General features: G+C 40.1%; 1 protein-coding gene across 1 annotated transcript in view; it reads right to left on the reverse strand.

Annotated features, from left to right (window-relative positions):
• MAST4 (microtubule associated serine/threonine kinase family member 4) overlaps positions 1–13,605 on the reverse strand; it is a 442,223-nt gene that overhangs the window by 80,940 nt on the left and 347,678 nt on the right. The window contains 2 exon segments of the mRNA XM_018569292.1: positions 5,628–5,706; positions 7,845–7,914. Coding sequence (XP_018424794.1) covers positions 5,628–5,706; positions 7,845–7,914 — 149 coding nt within the window.

Below are 13,605 nucleotides of genomic sequence, written 5' to 3' on the forward strand. Positions count from 1 at the left end.
ACATTCACGGTTAGAATTTCGTTTGTTCAAGAAACATTTTCCATCCTGCTCCTTCGATTCTTTTTTTTCGTCACTAGGGTCGAAATCGTCAATTTGACCCCATCATCCAACAGAAAGTTGAACGAAACATCCTTTGTACAAAAATTATTTTGAAAATCTAAGCAGTCTATGGCCAGCTTTACTTTCACACTAGCCTCCGATAAGCCAGTAATGAAGGTGTCACACTCTTGCAGCTAGATTACCCAATGCTTTGTTTAATGTTATAGAATATATCCAAGGCATCCACATGCCCTGAAAATTCTGGGTGGATATCCCACCACTACGTTACATATGTTACCATCATGGGGTTCAGGATGCCAGCAGGCGAAGGTCAATGAGAAATTATGGGTGGTGGTCTGTCTATGGTGGTGGTCATTTTGTTCTTTATAAATGACAGATTACTAATAGATACATTTAATAAAACAATGATAAAGGTACAAAATGTGAAGGGAAGCAAGTATATACATACAAACACAAATTGTTAAAAATACATTTTGTAAACTATGACAATAGTTGATATCTGCGAACCATGACAGATTTGTTCCCAAGAACTGGGGGCATGTGAAGGGAACTGAGGAGAGGACGGTTGTGGTGATGGATGGGCCAATTATTTACAAAAGCTTGAAAATGGCTGTTACCGGTCATGCCCCGTTATAGGCCAATGAAAAAAATTATAGCATGCTAACCTGCATATGTAGCCATAATTACAAATCGGCAGCAAGACAGTACAACAAAGACTGACAACAGACGCCACTAAATTCCTAGTGGAATCAGGTAGAGCTGTTGACAGATGCTATGTGATGAGCAAATCACTCTGCGTGTAATTTATTAAAGTGTGCATCATGCACGCTGGCAACATGCATCAATCGCATGTCAATAAATAACACAGAGGGATATGCCTAACCCACTGCATATAGTTAGGACACATACTACATATTTATGGAACATTATCAGGTCCAAGCAGTTTAACCAAAAACAAATCCAAAAGGCATGGGTAAACTTCTTTATGTGTAAATATGCTTAAAATATTGATTGCTATTTTTTTTTTGTTTACGTTCTGCTTTAAAGGGTACCTCTCCCCTACATTACCTGGATCTGCTGGCACTAGTCCCTGGCATATCTAGTTAGCAGCTGCAGGGTGGCACTCCCCTGCCAGAGTATTTCTACATTTCTCCCGTCATTTCACAAGTATCTCTGTCCTGACAGATGATACACTCTTGACACAGCTGACCTTCGGATGAAATCTTCCGTCGCCTCTGGGTAAACACTTTCTACACCTGAATCAGCACGCCTTGCTAATACTCCTCAATCCATTAATAACTTCAAATTCTGCTTGACACTAATGCTGGGTTTCTGTCAAAGCAAAAACAATTCCCAGAAGCTTACAGCTCCAATAGATACAAACTGCCCTTTTCTGGTATACAATGACTTTTTATGTGTACAAATGGTATTATGAATATGGCAATAACAGACACACCTAAATATGTCAAATCTTACCTTACCTCCATAAACAAAGTATGAACCTCTGATCATAACTTACATTGCATGTTTATATTGTGATTTCTCCATACTGAAGGACTGAGAGCTATTGTACTTGTCCTGTGCTGTTAAGTTTTCTCAAAAAATGAATCCAGGTTGGAATATTCTGTGCCAGCAGGGCAGTGTACATTTGCAGAAAACCCATGCCTTTCCTAATGGGGTTAAGATTGGTGCATACCCTGTGTAAAGCTTTCACAGCAAATATAAACTGTTCATACAGGGTTTACCCACACTCTGACTGGACAACTACGTCTTTAAGAGAAGCGCTTCCATATTGAGAAAAAATATACGCTTTCATCTAAAGCTAAAAACAATAATATAATGTCTTTACCATCCATTGAGGAACACAGGATTGCAGGAATTCTGAAACAGTCAGGTTATACTGCCACCAACAGGAGGTTGAAACACTTCCTGGTTTGGAAAAAAAAAACTTTGACATTTTTTTGATAGTGTCCTAATAGGTTGGACACCTTTTCCTCAACGCTGCTATAGGGTTTTCTATATAAAATAGAGATGGAGCCCACTGAGGAAATTTCCCTTCACTTCCTCCTCTGGTATCCTGTCCACTAGGGATGTCCCAATACCACTTTTTTAAGACCAAGTACAAGTACTGTCCCTCATGTATTTGCCGGTAGCAATTACCGATACTTTTTCTTCAAGGGACAGGTGACATTTTTTCTAAAACAACACAGACTGATGATTTCAGGGCAGTTTCTCACCAGGGCTAAATACAGATGTTGCCAGAACTGAACAAGTGTCCCCTCAGCAGAACACATGTCCCTAAGACAGAATAGTATTCTGCTTTGGGGACATGTATTGTGAGCATACATGTTCACAAAGCAGGATACATGTCCCTAAAACAGAATAGTATTCTGCTTTGGGGACATGTATTGGCTGGAGGGTGGCCTTTAATGTTATGCTGGGTCTAATCTTTATATGCGAGGCAAACCATTTAAGCACACTTTGATCCAGCATTGTATAGTAGAAGAACCAAGGATAATTAACCTTTCAGAAATGCCTATTATAGTTTGTAGAGATCTCTTTCCAGCATGGTACAACTGCTGAAAGTCATTTGCCTTTCCTCAAAGCATGCAAACCAGTAAGGCCTTGTTTACACCAAATGCAGAGCAGATCCGGTCAGGTTTCTGCACACGCACGCTAGTCTTTTAGATGCGTTTTTGACGCGTTTATGGCTAAAAAAATTGTTTTTTTTTAAAGTTTATAATGGGCTTTCAGTGCGTTCCAGGCATTTGTATGCGTTTTTGATGCATTTGCAGATTCAGAGCAGGTAAAATAGGGCCTGCTGCAGTTTTTTCACCTGCTCTGGAACTGCACGCTGCGATGTGAACTGGAGCAAAAAATACCATTGGAATACATTGGACGCAGTTTTGATCCGGTCTGCAACTGCTCTGCTCTGCACCTGCTCCGTGCTTGGTGTGAACAAGGCCTAAGTAGCCAATTCTGCTGTTTGGCAGCGGTAAAAGCTTGCAACAACCAATGAGAAGCAGGGCATCAGGGGCCATAATCCATAAGCTACCACCTATTCCTGACACAAAAAGCACTAACAAAAAGAAAAAGTCCTCAATTAAGGAGTATGGTAGCATAAAAACCTAAATGAGCTGGAACTTTTATCTTTTCACAATTAAGAAGTAGCGAATAGATCTATACATAAACTAGCAAAACCAATTTATAGGACAGCTGTGTCTACAGGACAGACCTATTTTAAATACGATGAATTTCCTTTGCATGCAGCATCTGCTCAACACAAAAATGTCCTGGTTTTATTCAAGAAAAAAAAGAGACCTATAAAAGTCCATTGTTCATAACAGCAAAGGAGAAAAAAACATGAAGATAAGAATGCCCTCTCACGCACATGTACACATGGTGACTGAATACAGTGCTGCCTGGTATAGAAAACCCGTACAGTTGTTATTCTCTCAAGCTCATACAGTAATGATAAATGGAGACAAATACAAATGAGCAGCCAGGAAAGGCAACAGAGTGCCAGCTTTTGTATATGGAACATGAAGTCCCAAGCAGAGTCTTTGTGGCATAGGGATGAACTTGTGAAAAGAAGCTGAAGTCAGTGTGTCCTGACAGAGGCAGCCTGTACGTTCTCATTATGAGGTGTGGTGATTAAAATGCAGATCTTGTTGCTTTTCCTGTTCCCGAACAAGCTAGCACCCAGCCGGGCCTATCACTCATACTGCAGACAGGAAAGGAGTGGCTCAAAGCAGCACGGTGACAAGGAGAGATCCTTGGGAGAAATCAATAAACTTGCACTGGTGACACTGCTTCATGTCCAGTGTTACCATGACGTAAATGGGTGATAAAAAATGAGCTGGCTAATGCTTATTAACAATTGACTAACATGTTATTGGTCTAAGTAGCAAATAAACTGGAGAGGTTTTAGAACTTTGTACATACATGACAATTGTTGTTCCAGTTATGACACAACAGCCTCTTAAAGGAACTTTCCACTTTATTCTAAAAGCAAGTCCTTACATCGAGACTGCAAGAAAAATGGGCTGGTTACTAATACCTGCAACCTAATGCAAATCCTATATTTGACATGAGGGCTAGTTCACACCAGATGCAGTTGTGATGCAGTCCATTCAGTTTGGGAGCTGCATCAAAATCGCATCACAATGCTTTCCAATGGGATTTCTGGTGCTCTGTTCGCACCAGCGCAGTCAGTTCCGATGCAGTAAAAAAATTATCCTGCTTGCCATACTTTAGCTGCACCTGATCGCAGCGGAACGCATCAAAAGCACATGCAAACGCACTGTACTGCACTTGGAAGCCCATTTTAAGGTAAGATAAAAAAATAGCGGCAAATCACATTGCACTGCAACTGCACAGATGCATGCAGTTCTGATGTAGTTATGGTGTGAACTAGCCCTAAAGCTGGCCACATGAAGTGTTCAGCCAAGCCAACCCCATTCAAGCAGCCTGAAGTAACCTGTGCTGAGTAATCGGGAGGATTTTGTAGCTGATCTTCTTTAAATGCTAGTTGCCTAGCTTTTACCTTCATCATTTGTTTTCTCTCAATTACTGATCCAAAGAAAGCAGACAGCCAGTAAAGTCAGAGCGAGATCGGTAAGCATATGCATATTAGTGCCAAGTCAGTGACTCAGTACTGAAGCCAGTGGATGAGCTGGAGCTCCGCATTTTTCTTTCAACCCATTTAGCCCCTTCTGTTCAGTCACTCTCGTGATTTACACACCTCTGCCACCATCCTATCACTTTCTCTGTTAGCTTTACTCTTCCTGATGACCTTTCTGCTAACTGGACAGATCTAGCACAATGACCATTACTACACTAAACAGTATATGTGTATGTTAGCTGTTCAGCACATAATGATGCCAGCTATCCTTCGCACTGGCTTAACAAGGGGCAAAACTATGATATAGGCAGAAATTATCCAGCACAGCCAATCACTAACCCCCCAACCCCTCAAGCTGGCAGCACACATTACAATCTGATTGTACCATCTCCTTTAAAGAAGAACTCCGGGCGGAAATTTTATTGACTCTTGCAATGGGGCTATCCCCACAACGCAAGAGGTTAACTGCTCATTTTTTCCTAGGATCAAAGAAAAAAAAAAAGAGAAGATGATATACTCACCCGATCTCCCTCCAGCAATAGTATGTTCCTTGGCATCCTCACATCCTATACACTGTACTGGACATGATGACTCAAGGATTCCTAGACCGCTGCAGAGGAGGGGGACACACACTCCAGAAATCGGTCTAATAGCTGGCCGGCTCGGAAGATCGGGTGAATATAACTTTTTTTTGATCCATGCAGTTAACCCTGGTAGTTCCACTGCAATGGTTAATAACATTTCTGCCTGGAGTTCTTCTTTAAAGCAACCAATACTAGAATCCTTACCCAAACAATTCATTCCGTTTGTATGCAATGTATTTACAAGGTGTATGACTAGCTATAAACATGTATCGCAAAATAGGTCACATTGGGTGTACTCTCCGTGGCCACCTTTACTAAGAGAAGCATAAGCCAGAAAAAATAATAGCAGCAGAACTTACAGATACGGTCGAGCTTGGGGTATTGGTGCCATAGCCGGATGAGGGCAGGGATGCCAAAGACCAGCGTCGTCCATCTGTCCTGTTGTTCAGTAGAAGAAAACAATCAACCCATTTGTTTTACATGAAACTTAAACTGTTCACATTAAGCACAACGTTAATTTCTGTCACATTGCCATAAATACATTTCTGAATTGTTACACTGTTAATCATTACCATACTGTTCCTTCAATGAGCTGTAACAGATTGATTTACAGAGTAAATGTTGACATATGGATCTCATAATACTAAAACAAGATGGGCAGAATAATTCAGAGAGTTAAGAACTACTTGAGTTACATCTTGAAAATTGCAAGAAAGGAAGACTGCTGCGCATGGCAACCAAAAACTTTATTTCAAGTGCCACAGTTCTAACTCAAGCTATAAAATGTGAATTTAGACATCAGTATGGTTAGTGTGGGTAATGCAGGCTTTTCTAAGTATCTTTGTTATCACAGAAATGCATAGTATAGGCTAGAACTCCCATCTTTGTCAAAGTTGTTCCCCGAAGTTTAATCTTTCCATTTTATAATGGGCTTATTATGTACTTACTAATGCAAATGACTTGGAGAATTAGGCTGATTTTGGTAAGCGTTTCTTCCCATCTGTGTATTTTCTGAGATAACAGGGCACTCAAAGAATTAGCAATCAATCAATACTCAATGTACACGGGAGATAAAAATGTTTGCTGTGGCATGCAAAGGATTTCAAACATGTAAAATCTCTGCAGCTGGTTGAGAATAATTTCCTTTTATTGGAAACAAATGAAAATATCTCTGTCTAAAATAATCATTAAAAAACCTCATCTCTCACATCCTTCAAAAATGGATGAGACGCTTGCCAAATACGCTAAACTATACGGCTTTTCTCCATCATTTTGTGGACACCTGACCCATCAAATATTTAATTTTTTTTATATCTCAGTTAAAAACTATGAGCACTGATATTGAGCTTCCCTTACCCCCTTTTCAGCTATATCTGCCTCTACTCTTTTAGGAAGACTTCAATAATATTTTGGAGTGCGTCTGTCAGAAATTCTGGCCATTTAGCCAAAAGGGCATTTGTGTTGATGTTGGACGAGAAGACTTAGCATTCCAATAAATCCTAAAAGTGTATAATAGGGTTGAAGTCAGGGCTGTGAGCAGGCCACTCAAGTCCCTCCACACTAAACTGGTCAAACCATACCTTTATGGATCTGGCTTTCTGCGTGGGGCACAGTCAGGACTTGAACAGAAAAGGGCCACAAGGATGGAAGCGCACAACTGTCTAAAAGGTGCCCATACACCTTATGATTATCACACGATTTAGTATGAGATCGTGTTTTCATACGATAATCGCACAGTTGATGGGAGGTTCACAACCGCAATTACTGTCAACCATTCGACTTTTGTCTTTCTAGCAGGCTAGAAAACTGTTATCGAATTGTACGAAAAGCAATGGATTAGTGGTGTTTTTGTACGGAAAAAAAATCGCAACAAGAACACTGCTTATGTGCAAACAAAAATCAGTTCTGTCAATCGACGAAATTTGGCAAGGTGCTATTGCTAACTAACGCTAATTGAAACCCACAATAGTCTGTGCATGATGGGTCAGTTGTACAAAAATCGATCGAGGGTTCGATCATCGTACGAAAATAAATTGTGCGATAATCGTAAGGTGTATGGCCACCATTAGATGTCTTTGTATGCTATAGCAGTAACCGTACCCCTTCACTAGAAACAACTAAACTCAAAAATTTGGAGGGATGTCTATAAACTTTAGCCACATAGGCATGTCTAATGGTCAGGTGTTCACAAACTTTTGGTCATATAGTGTATGTCCTTGCTACTATATTACATTTTTACTCTAGTACTTGTTTCCCTATGTAGAAGTTCAAAAGGTGGTTTCTGCCACAATAATAGCGGTCACAGCAATAAAACAGTATAACAGACTCATAAGCAGCCATATGAACACAAAGACCTGTCAGAATATTGAAAGGGTTGTAAATAAAAATCAGACTGACAGTAGCAACCCCTACTGCGAGCATGTGTACTATAAACTCTCACGCAAATTAATAATCATGAATAATGTGTCCTTTCCCCGCTACCAAGCATTAGAAAGTAATTAGACAAGATTATGATGCTAATTAGGAGCTATTGGAAGAAAAATGGTGCCCTGTATACTTGGGGACTACGTTACTACCTTCGTGCAAATGAAAAATGTGCTGATGCGCTGGGAGAGAAGTTCCTTGGGCTGTCTTGCGGGCTGCTTCCTAGAGGGAGACAAAGAGGAAAAATGAAGAAATTTAAATTAAAAAAATAATTATATATACACGCACACTATATACAATGGTGATGTTTCTGAAGACCTTAGCATCAAAGTCAAAGTACTAACCACTTAGTTGGTATTCTGCCTGTTTTATTATACTGCCTACACTTACAGTAGTATTAAACTCTGACTTTTTTTTCAATAATGAATTCAGATCAAACAAATATACATTGTGCAGCAAATGATTTCTTTACATTTTTGTCGAAACACAATCATCATGTTTCCAAATGGCTCCAACACTCATTGGCTCAGCTTCCCTGAACTTTCTGTCCAGTACAAGATCACAAGGGACAGTCTCCAGCAGCAGTCCATCTATGTAATAATATATGCATTTAAATGCCACATCACTATAATTAGAGCCTCCTAAATACCTAAAAATGGATTTATCCAATGGTCATGTGACTGTAATTTCTCAACTACCTGTTCAGAAGGACCTAGGGGGGTTGGAGCCATGGTTAGCACTGACAAAAGACTGGAAGGGAGGGGGCTAGATGGAGAAAGCTTTACAATTTGCTGGGTATTTTGTATGTTTTAAACAATACAAAATTATAAAAAAGCAGGAACTATTAATCTTATGGGGGAGAAAGTAATGGAATAAGGGCAGTTGACAATTTAGGTTAACGTACACTTTAAACATTCAGTACAGCAATAATGTTCATGTCCCGCTGCCACCATTGTCAATTTACAATACTGAAAGCGAAGTGCAAAATGTATAGCAGTAGGATTCTAAGCAACTTACATGGGATTGGTAATAACAAGAACCTCCCTATGCAGGATGCAAGCCACTTTTTGATAGAGGGGTTAAGCCAGCCATACACTGTCAGGATTATTCACAAAAGGGTGAAGAGTTTGGAGAAGACAGGAGAAGTGAACAATCTAGGACAACATAGCAGAACTGGAAAGTGAGCAAAATTGGCAAATTTTTTAAAATCAGCTATGTTGGCCTAAATTGTTAACTTCTCCTATCTTCTCCAAACTCTTCACCCTTTTGTGAATAACCCTCTTGGTGCTTTTTCTCATTCAGCCCTATGGACTGAACAAGAAAAAAAATGCTCAATCACCCTTGCCTGGCTATTCTATGCAGATGCCAGCTGTCAAAATACCCAAACCGTAACTGCAGCTGACAATTTTCAGCCCATCTCCTTCGACAAAAGTCAATTGAAGCCAACAGGGCCACCCACATCCTGCTGATTAGGTCAAAAGTTGAGCAGTGTATGGCCGGTTTAAATCCCCAAAATGGTATAGGCAATCCTTTTTTTCTTGACAAGCTACAGTATATATGGCCCTTATTTGCTTTATCTGTATAAACTTGTCATTGCTAGTCTTCTGTTCAGTAAACGCACATCATTGTTATATTATGCATACGGTGCGGTTTAATTTTTGGCACACTGTGCCTATTTCTCTATGAATGACTTTCAGCTATTTTATGCATAACTTAATTTTTGTACATACAGATGCTTTGTGTGCATTTGCTTTATTTGGAATCAGGCTTTATTGTACATTTTTTAGTTTTTTTAGTTTTTGTTTTGTGGTAGCCTACAGGTGTGCAATTATATTTTGTTACATTGGTTATGTTCTGTTATACAGTACCCATTTCTTGCTTCAATGCACATTAATACATATTTAGTTGGTGTGCATATCTTTTACTAATTAAATTGCATGTGCAATCCTACTTCTACAGCAGAGGTAAGACATTGGTGAGCCACAGCATCAATACAAGGCCATCTTTTATTAAACCATTAGGTGAAACAGCAAGGGAAATGCTAACGTGTATCGGGCAAGTAAGCCCTTAATCATACCTTAATCGTGCTATGGTTAAGACATTGCACACCCAAAACGCATTAGCATTTTCCTTGTTATATTATCTAATAGTTTATTCAAAGAAGACCTTCATTGGCACTTGGGGATGACTGCTACAAATGTATAGGCTGTGCTGAATATTGTTGCAAAAATAAATGCCAAAATTTAGCAATATTTTATTCAAGTGTCCGTAATTAACGAATACATTTATCCATTTACACTTTAATCTACCCTTTAGAACACTTACAAAGATCTATTCAGTCACCGTTAATTAATTTGTATCCCTTTCAAACAAAATCTAACTTCCATTAAAGTGATTTTAAAGTCAAAATGATTTTAAGCCATTTCAAATGCTGATTAAATAACGTACAATGGATGCTGCTCCTTGATGTTTTAAAGTTGATCTACTCAACTGCTAGAAATTCAGTGTGCTTTTAAATTCCTGTTAGGGCTGAAAACACAGCATCTTTCCTGTCCTGAAATCCCAACCAGAGTTGCCACCCTTGCCTGCTAAACTACAAATCTCTGCCTATCCCCCATCCGCTTCTGTCACATGCACACGCTGATTTAGCAATACAGCAATACAATTCTGCAGCCCTAACTCCCAGGAACCTGCCCAAAAACTGTGTAGGGAAAGGGCTCTTGGGAAATATGGTTCCTCGGGGGGGATGACATCCCAGCAGTTGCCGCTGCAAGACTTTTACAAGCCTGGTGATGATGTCACAGGGAGTAATACCAGTTGATTCATGCAAGTGAACAAGGTAAATGAGATTACAGTGGGGGTAAATGTGGATTACGTCTGGACATACTGTACATAAAGTGAACCTTTAGTCAGAGAGAGGCAAAGATGGGTTTTTAACTAAGGAAGTAACATCATTCATAATGAGTTGTATGTTCTTAGGCATGACTTTTACTTTAAAATAGTTTACAGAGAAGTATAGGTTTACTTTAAGGGCTTGTGTCAAAGGGCTTGTGTCCACTTCAAAAGGGTTTTCCATTCATACAAGTCTATGGAAAAGCAAAACCTGCTTCAAGCAGGTCAAATGCAGGTTAGAAGGAGGTCAGCAGTAGGTCAATGCATTTGCCAATATATTCTAAGGGGGTTATTCACAAAAGGGTGAAGAGTTTGGAGAAGACAGGAGAAGTGAACAATGTAGGACAACATAGCTGAACTGGAAAGTGAGCTGAATTGGAGAATTTTTCCAAATCAGCTATTTTATCCTAGATTGTTCACTTCTCCTGCCTTCTCCAAACTCTTCACCCTTTTGTGAATAACAGCCCATAAATGATCGCAGAAGCACCTCAAACTGATGCAATAGACACAATACCATAGCCTATCAACACAGGCTCTAAAAGAGCACATAGCTTAACTACCTGCTGTCCGGCCGTTGTAATTAAACGGTCGGACAGCGGCTTCTTGAGGGTGGGTGGGCATCTTTAGACGTCCTATCCCGTCCCGCTCGTGCCCGCCGCTGGGAAACACGAGCTCCGTTTGATTTCTTCTCCTTTTCTGAATGCAGGCAGTGATGTGTATTACATCACTTCCTGCATTCAGTGTCACTCTCCGGTACAGAAACCGGAGAGAAGCTGGTGAAGCAGGTCTCTGCTTCATCAGTTTCTCTGGGGGTCCCTAGGTGACATTAGGGGTCTTAAAGACCCCTGATGTGTCCATAAAGAGGATCACTGCAAATTGGCTATCACATAGGGAGCTTGTTTGCTCCCTATGTGATAGCAATAAAGTTCAGTGAAAAAAAGGTTTAAAAAAAATTGTTACAAAAAATTTTTACAAAATAAAAATCACATATCAAAGCAATAAAAGAAAAACAAAATTAAAGTCCCCCGCCCCCACAAACATGCGCCAAGCCCGCCTCCGTGTGAAAATGCTGATTACATCCATTGCGCCGCACATGTTACATATCGCTGCGAATGTCGGAATGAGAGCAATAATTCTAGGGCCATCAATCACTGATAACACTAAACTGATGAGTGGTAAAAGCTTTTAAAGCATCGGCTATGGTCAATTTTGAGTATAGTAGTGTTTTTGCGATTTAACGGGTGCGCACAATTTTAAAGCTTGACATGTCTGGTGTCTATTTACCCGACGTGACCCCGTCTTTTATATTTCACCAATTGGGTAATAATAAATGTTTTATAACATAATGTAGGGAGAACAGGTTTTTTTGTCAAAATTTTCGGTACTTTTTTTTATTATACAGTAAAAAAAAAAAAAACCATAGTGGTGATTAAATACCACCAAAAGAAAGCTCTATCTGTCCCAAAAAAAATGGTATAAAATTTGTTTCAGTACAGCGTTGCATGACGGAATAAATGTCAGTCAAAGTACCGCAGCGCTGAATGCTAAAAAATGGCCTGGATGGGAAGGGGGTATAAACACCCCGGTCAGCAAGTGGTTAAAGAGAGCTCTAGGATTCTCAAACGTTAACCCTTGCAGTGGGGCTACCCCTGCAATGCAGTAGCTAACTGGTGCAAGGGGCGGAAGTAAAGAAACTAAACTTACCTGATCCTTGATCCTGTTTGGTTGCTACACCGGTCCCCACAGCCTCTTTTCCCCTTTCCCCTGGGCTCTGGTGGTCTAAGCCCTGTTGACATCACATCTAATGCACGTCCATTCACTTGCATTTGATCTGAGGATTCCGAGGGACATGAGATGGGGACGGAGCAGAGGGCGTGACGGAGCGAGGGGCGTGGTGCTGTGACGAAGCGGGGGGCAGGGACGAAGGAGTGGTAATAGCCGCCGGATTGAAGATTGGGTGCATCATCTTCATTCTGTTCCCTAGAGCAAAACAAGCAGTTAAACCTTGCAGTGTGGGGGTAGTCTCACTGCAAGGGTTACCTTTTGAAATCCTGGACATCTATGCAAACCCTAACAATGAACTTGTTTATGTGCTCTTGTTTGGTCTGTTGAGTATGTTGGTCAAGAGCACTCGTGTGCTCTTGTTTGGTCTGTTGAGTATATCATTGAAAGATCTTTGCTATATCTGTTCAATAAGTATAATAGATAATAAATACCTGTTTATCCTGTCCAAAATCCAATGAGCTAGCAAGTTCCCGTTCTTTCTGTATATTATCTCCAGCAGTGTTATCAAGCCTGCCAAAATCATCTTTGTGAACTACAGAATACCTCTCCCAGATATTATAGGGCTCAGGAAAGGCGGAGGTCTGTAGTCCCAAAACTTTAGAACTTCTGCAGTGTTACAAATGTAGCAAAAAACCAGAGCAAAATGCATTAGTGTCAACCTAAGGGTGCCAACTACCAAATCCCTAAGAAATTCATAGAGCAGAGTCTGTAAATTGAAGCATCAGCCTGTAATCTGTTCAGACTTCATATTACCACTGAATCCGGTACAAAGAATAAATCCTTACAAAACCAAATAATAGAATGCACTTTTCTGCTACAATCACATTGCTCCAACTATCACACTAAAGGGTGTCCCTTTCTTGGGTGTCCATTTCCTTATACTGATGTGCTTTGCGCAGACTCCTATAGCTATAGAGGAGCTTTAATATATTCCCAAATTCTATTAAAGGGACTTATTGCAGTTAACAGCTTAATATAAGAAAGATTATGTCGATATCCAGGCAGTGTTAGGAGAGATCTCGGAATACTGAGCTGTGCTTTGCTCAGGATAATTGCAAAAAAGAAAGTTAACCCTGAACTCCGGACAAACCGCTAAATATAGATTTGAAATACATTTATTTACATGCATCACCTGCCTGTAGCCACCAATCCAGGCCATGAACCTCTCTAAAGACTGTATTTGTATTATTAGGCACACATTTTAGTTAGTGACTTTTTTCACTTAGTCTGCATAAT

The sequence above is a fragment of the Nanorana parkeri genome, unplaced genomic scaffold, assembly GCF_000935625.1.
Source record: "Nanorana parkeri isolate BGI_ZX_2015 unplaced genomic scaffold, ASM93562v1 scaffold34, whole genome shotgun sequence".
NCBI classification, from domain to species: domain Eukaryota; kingdom Metazoa; phylum Chordata; class Amphibia; order Anura; family Dicroglossidae; genus Nanorana; species Nanorana parkeri.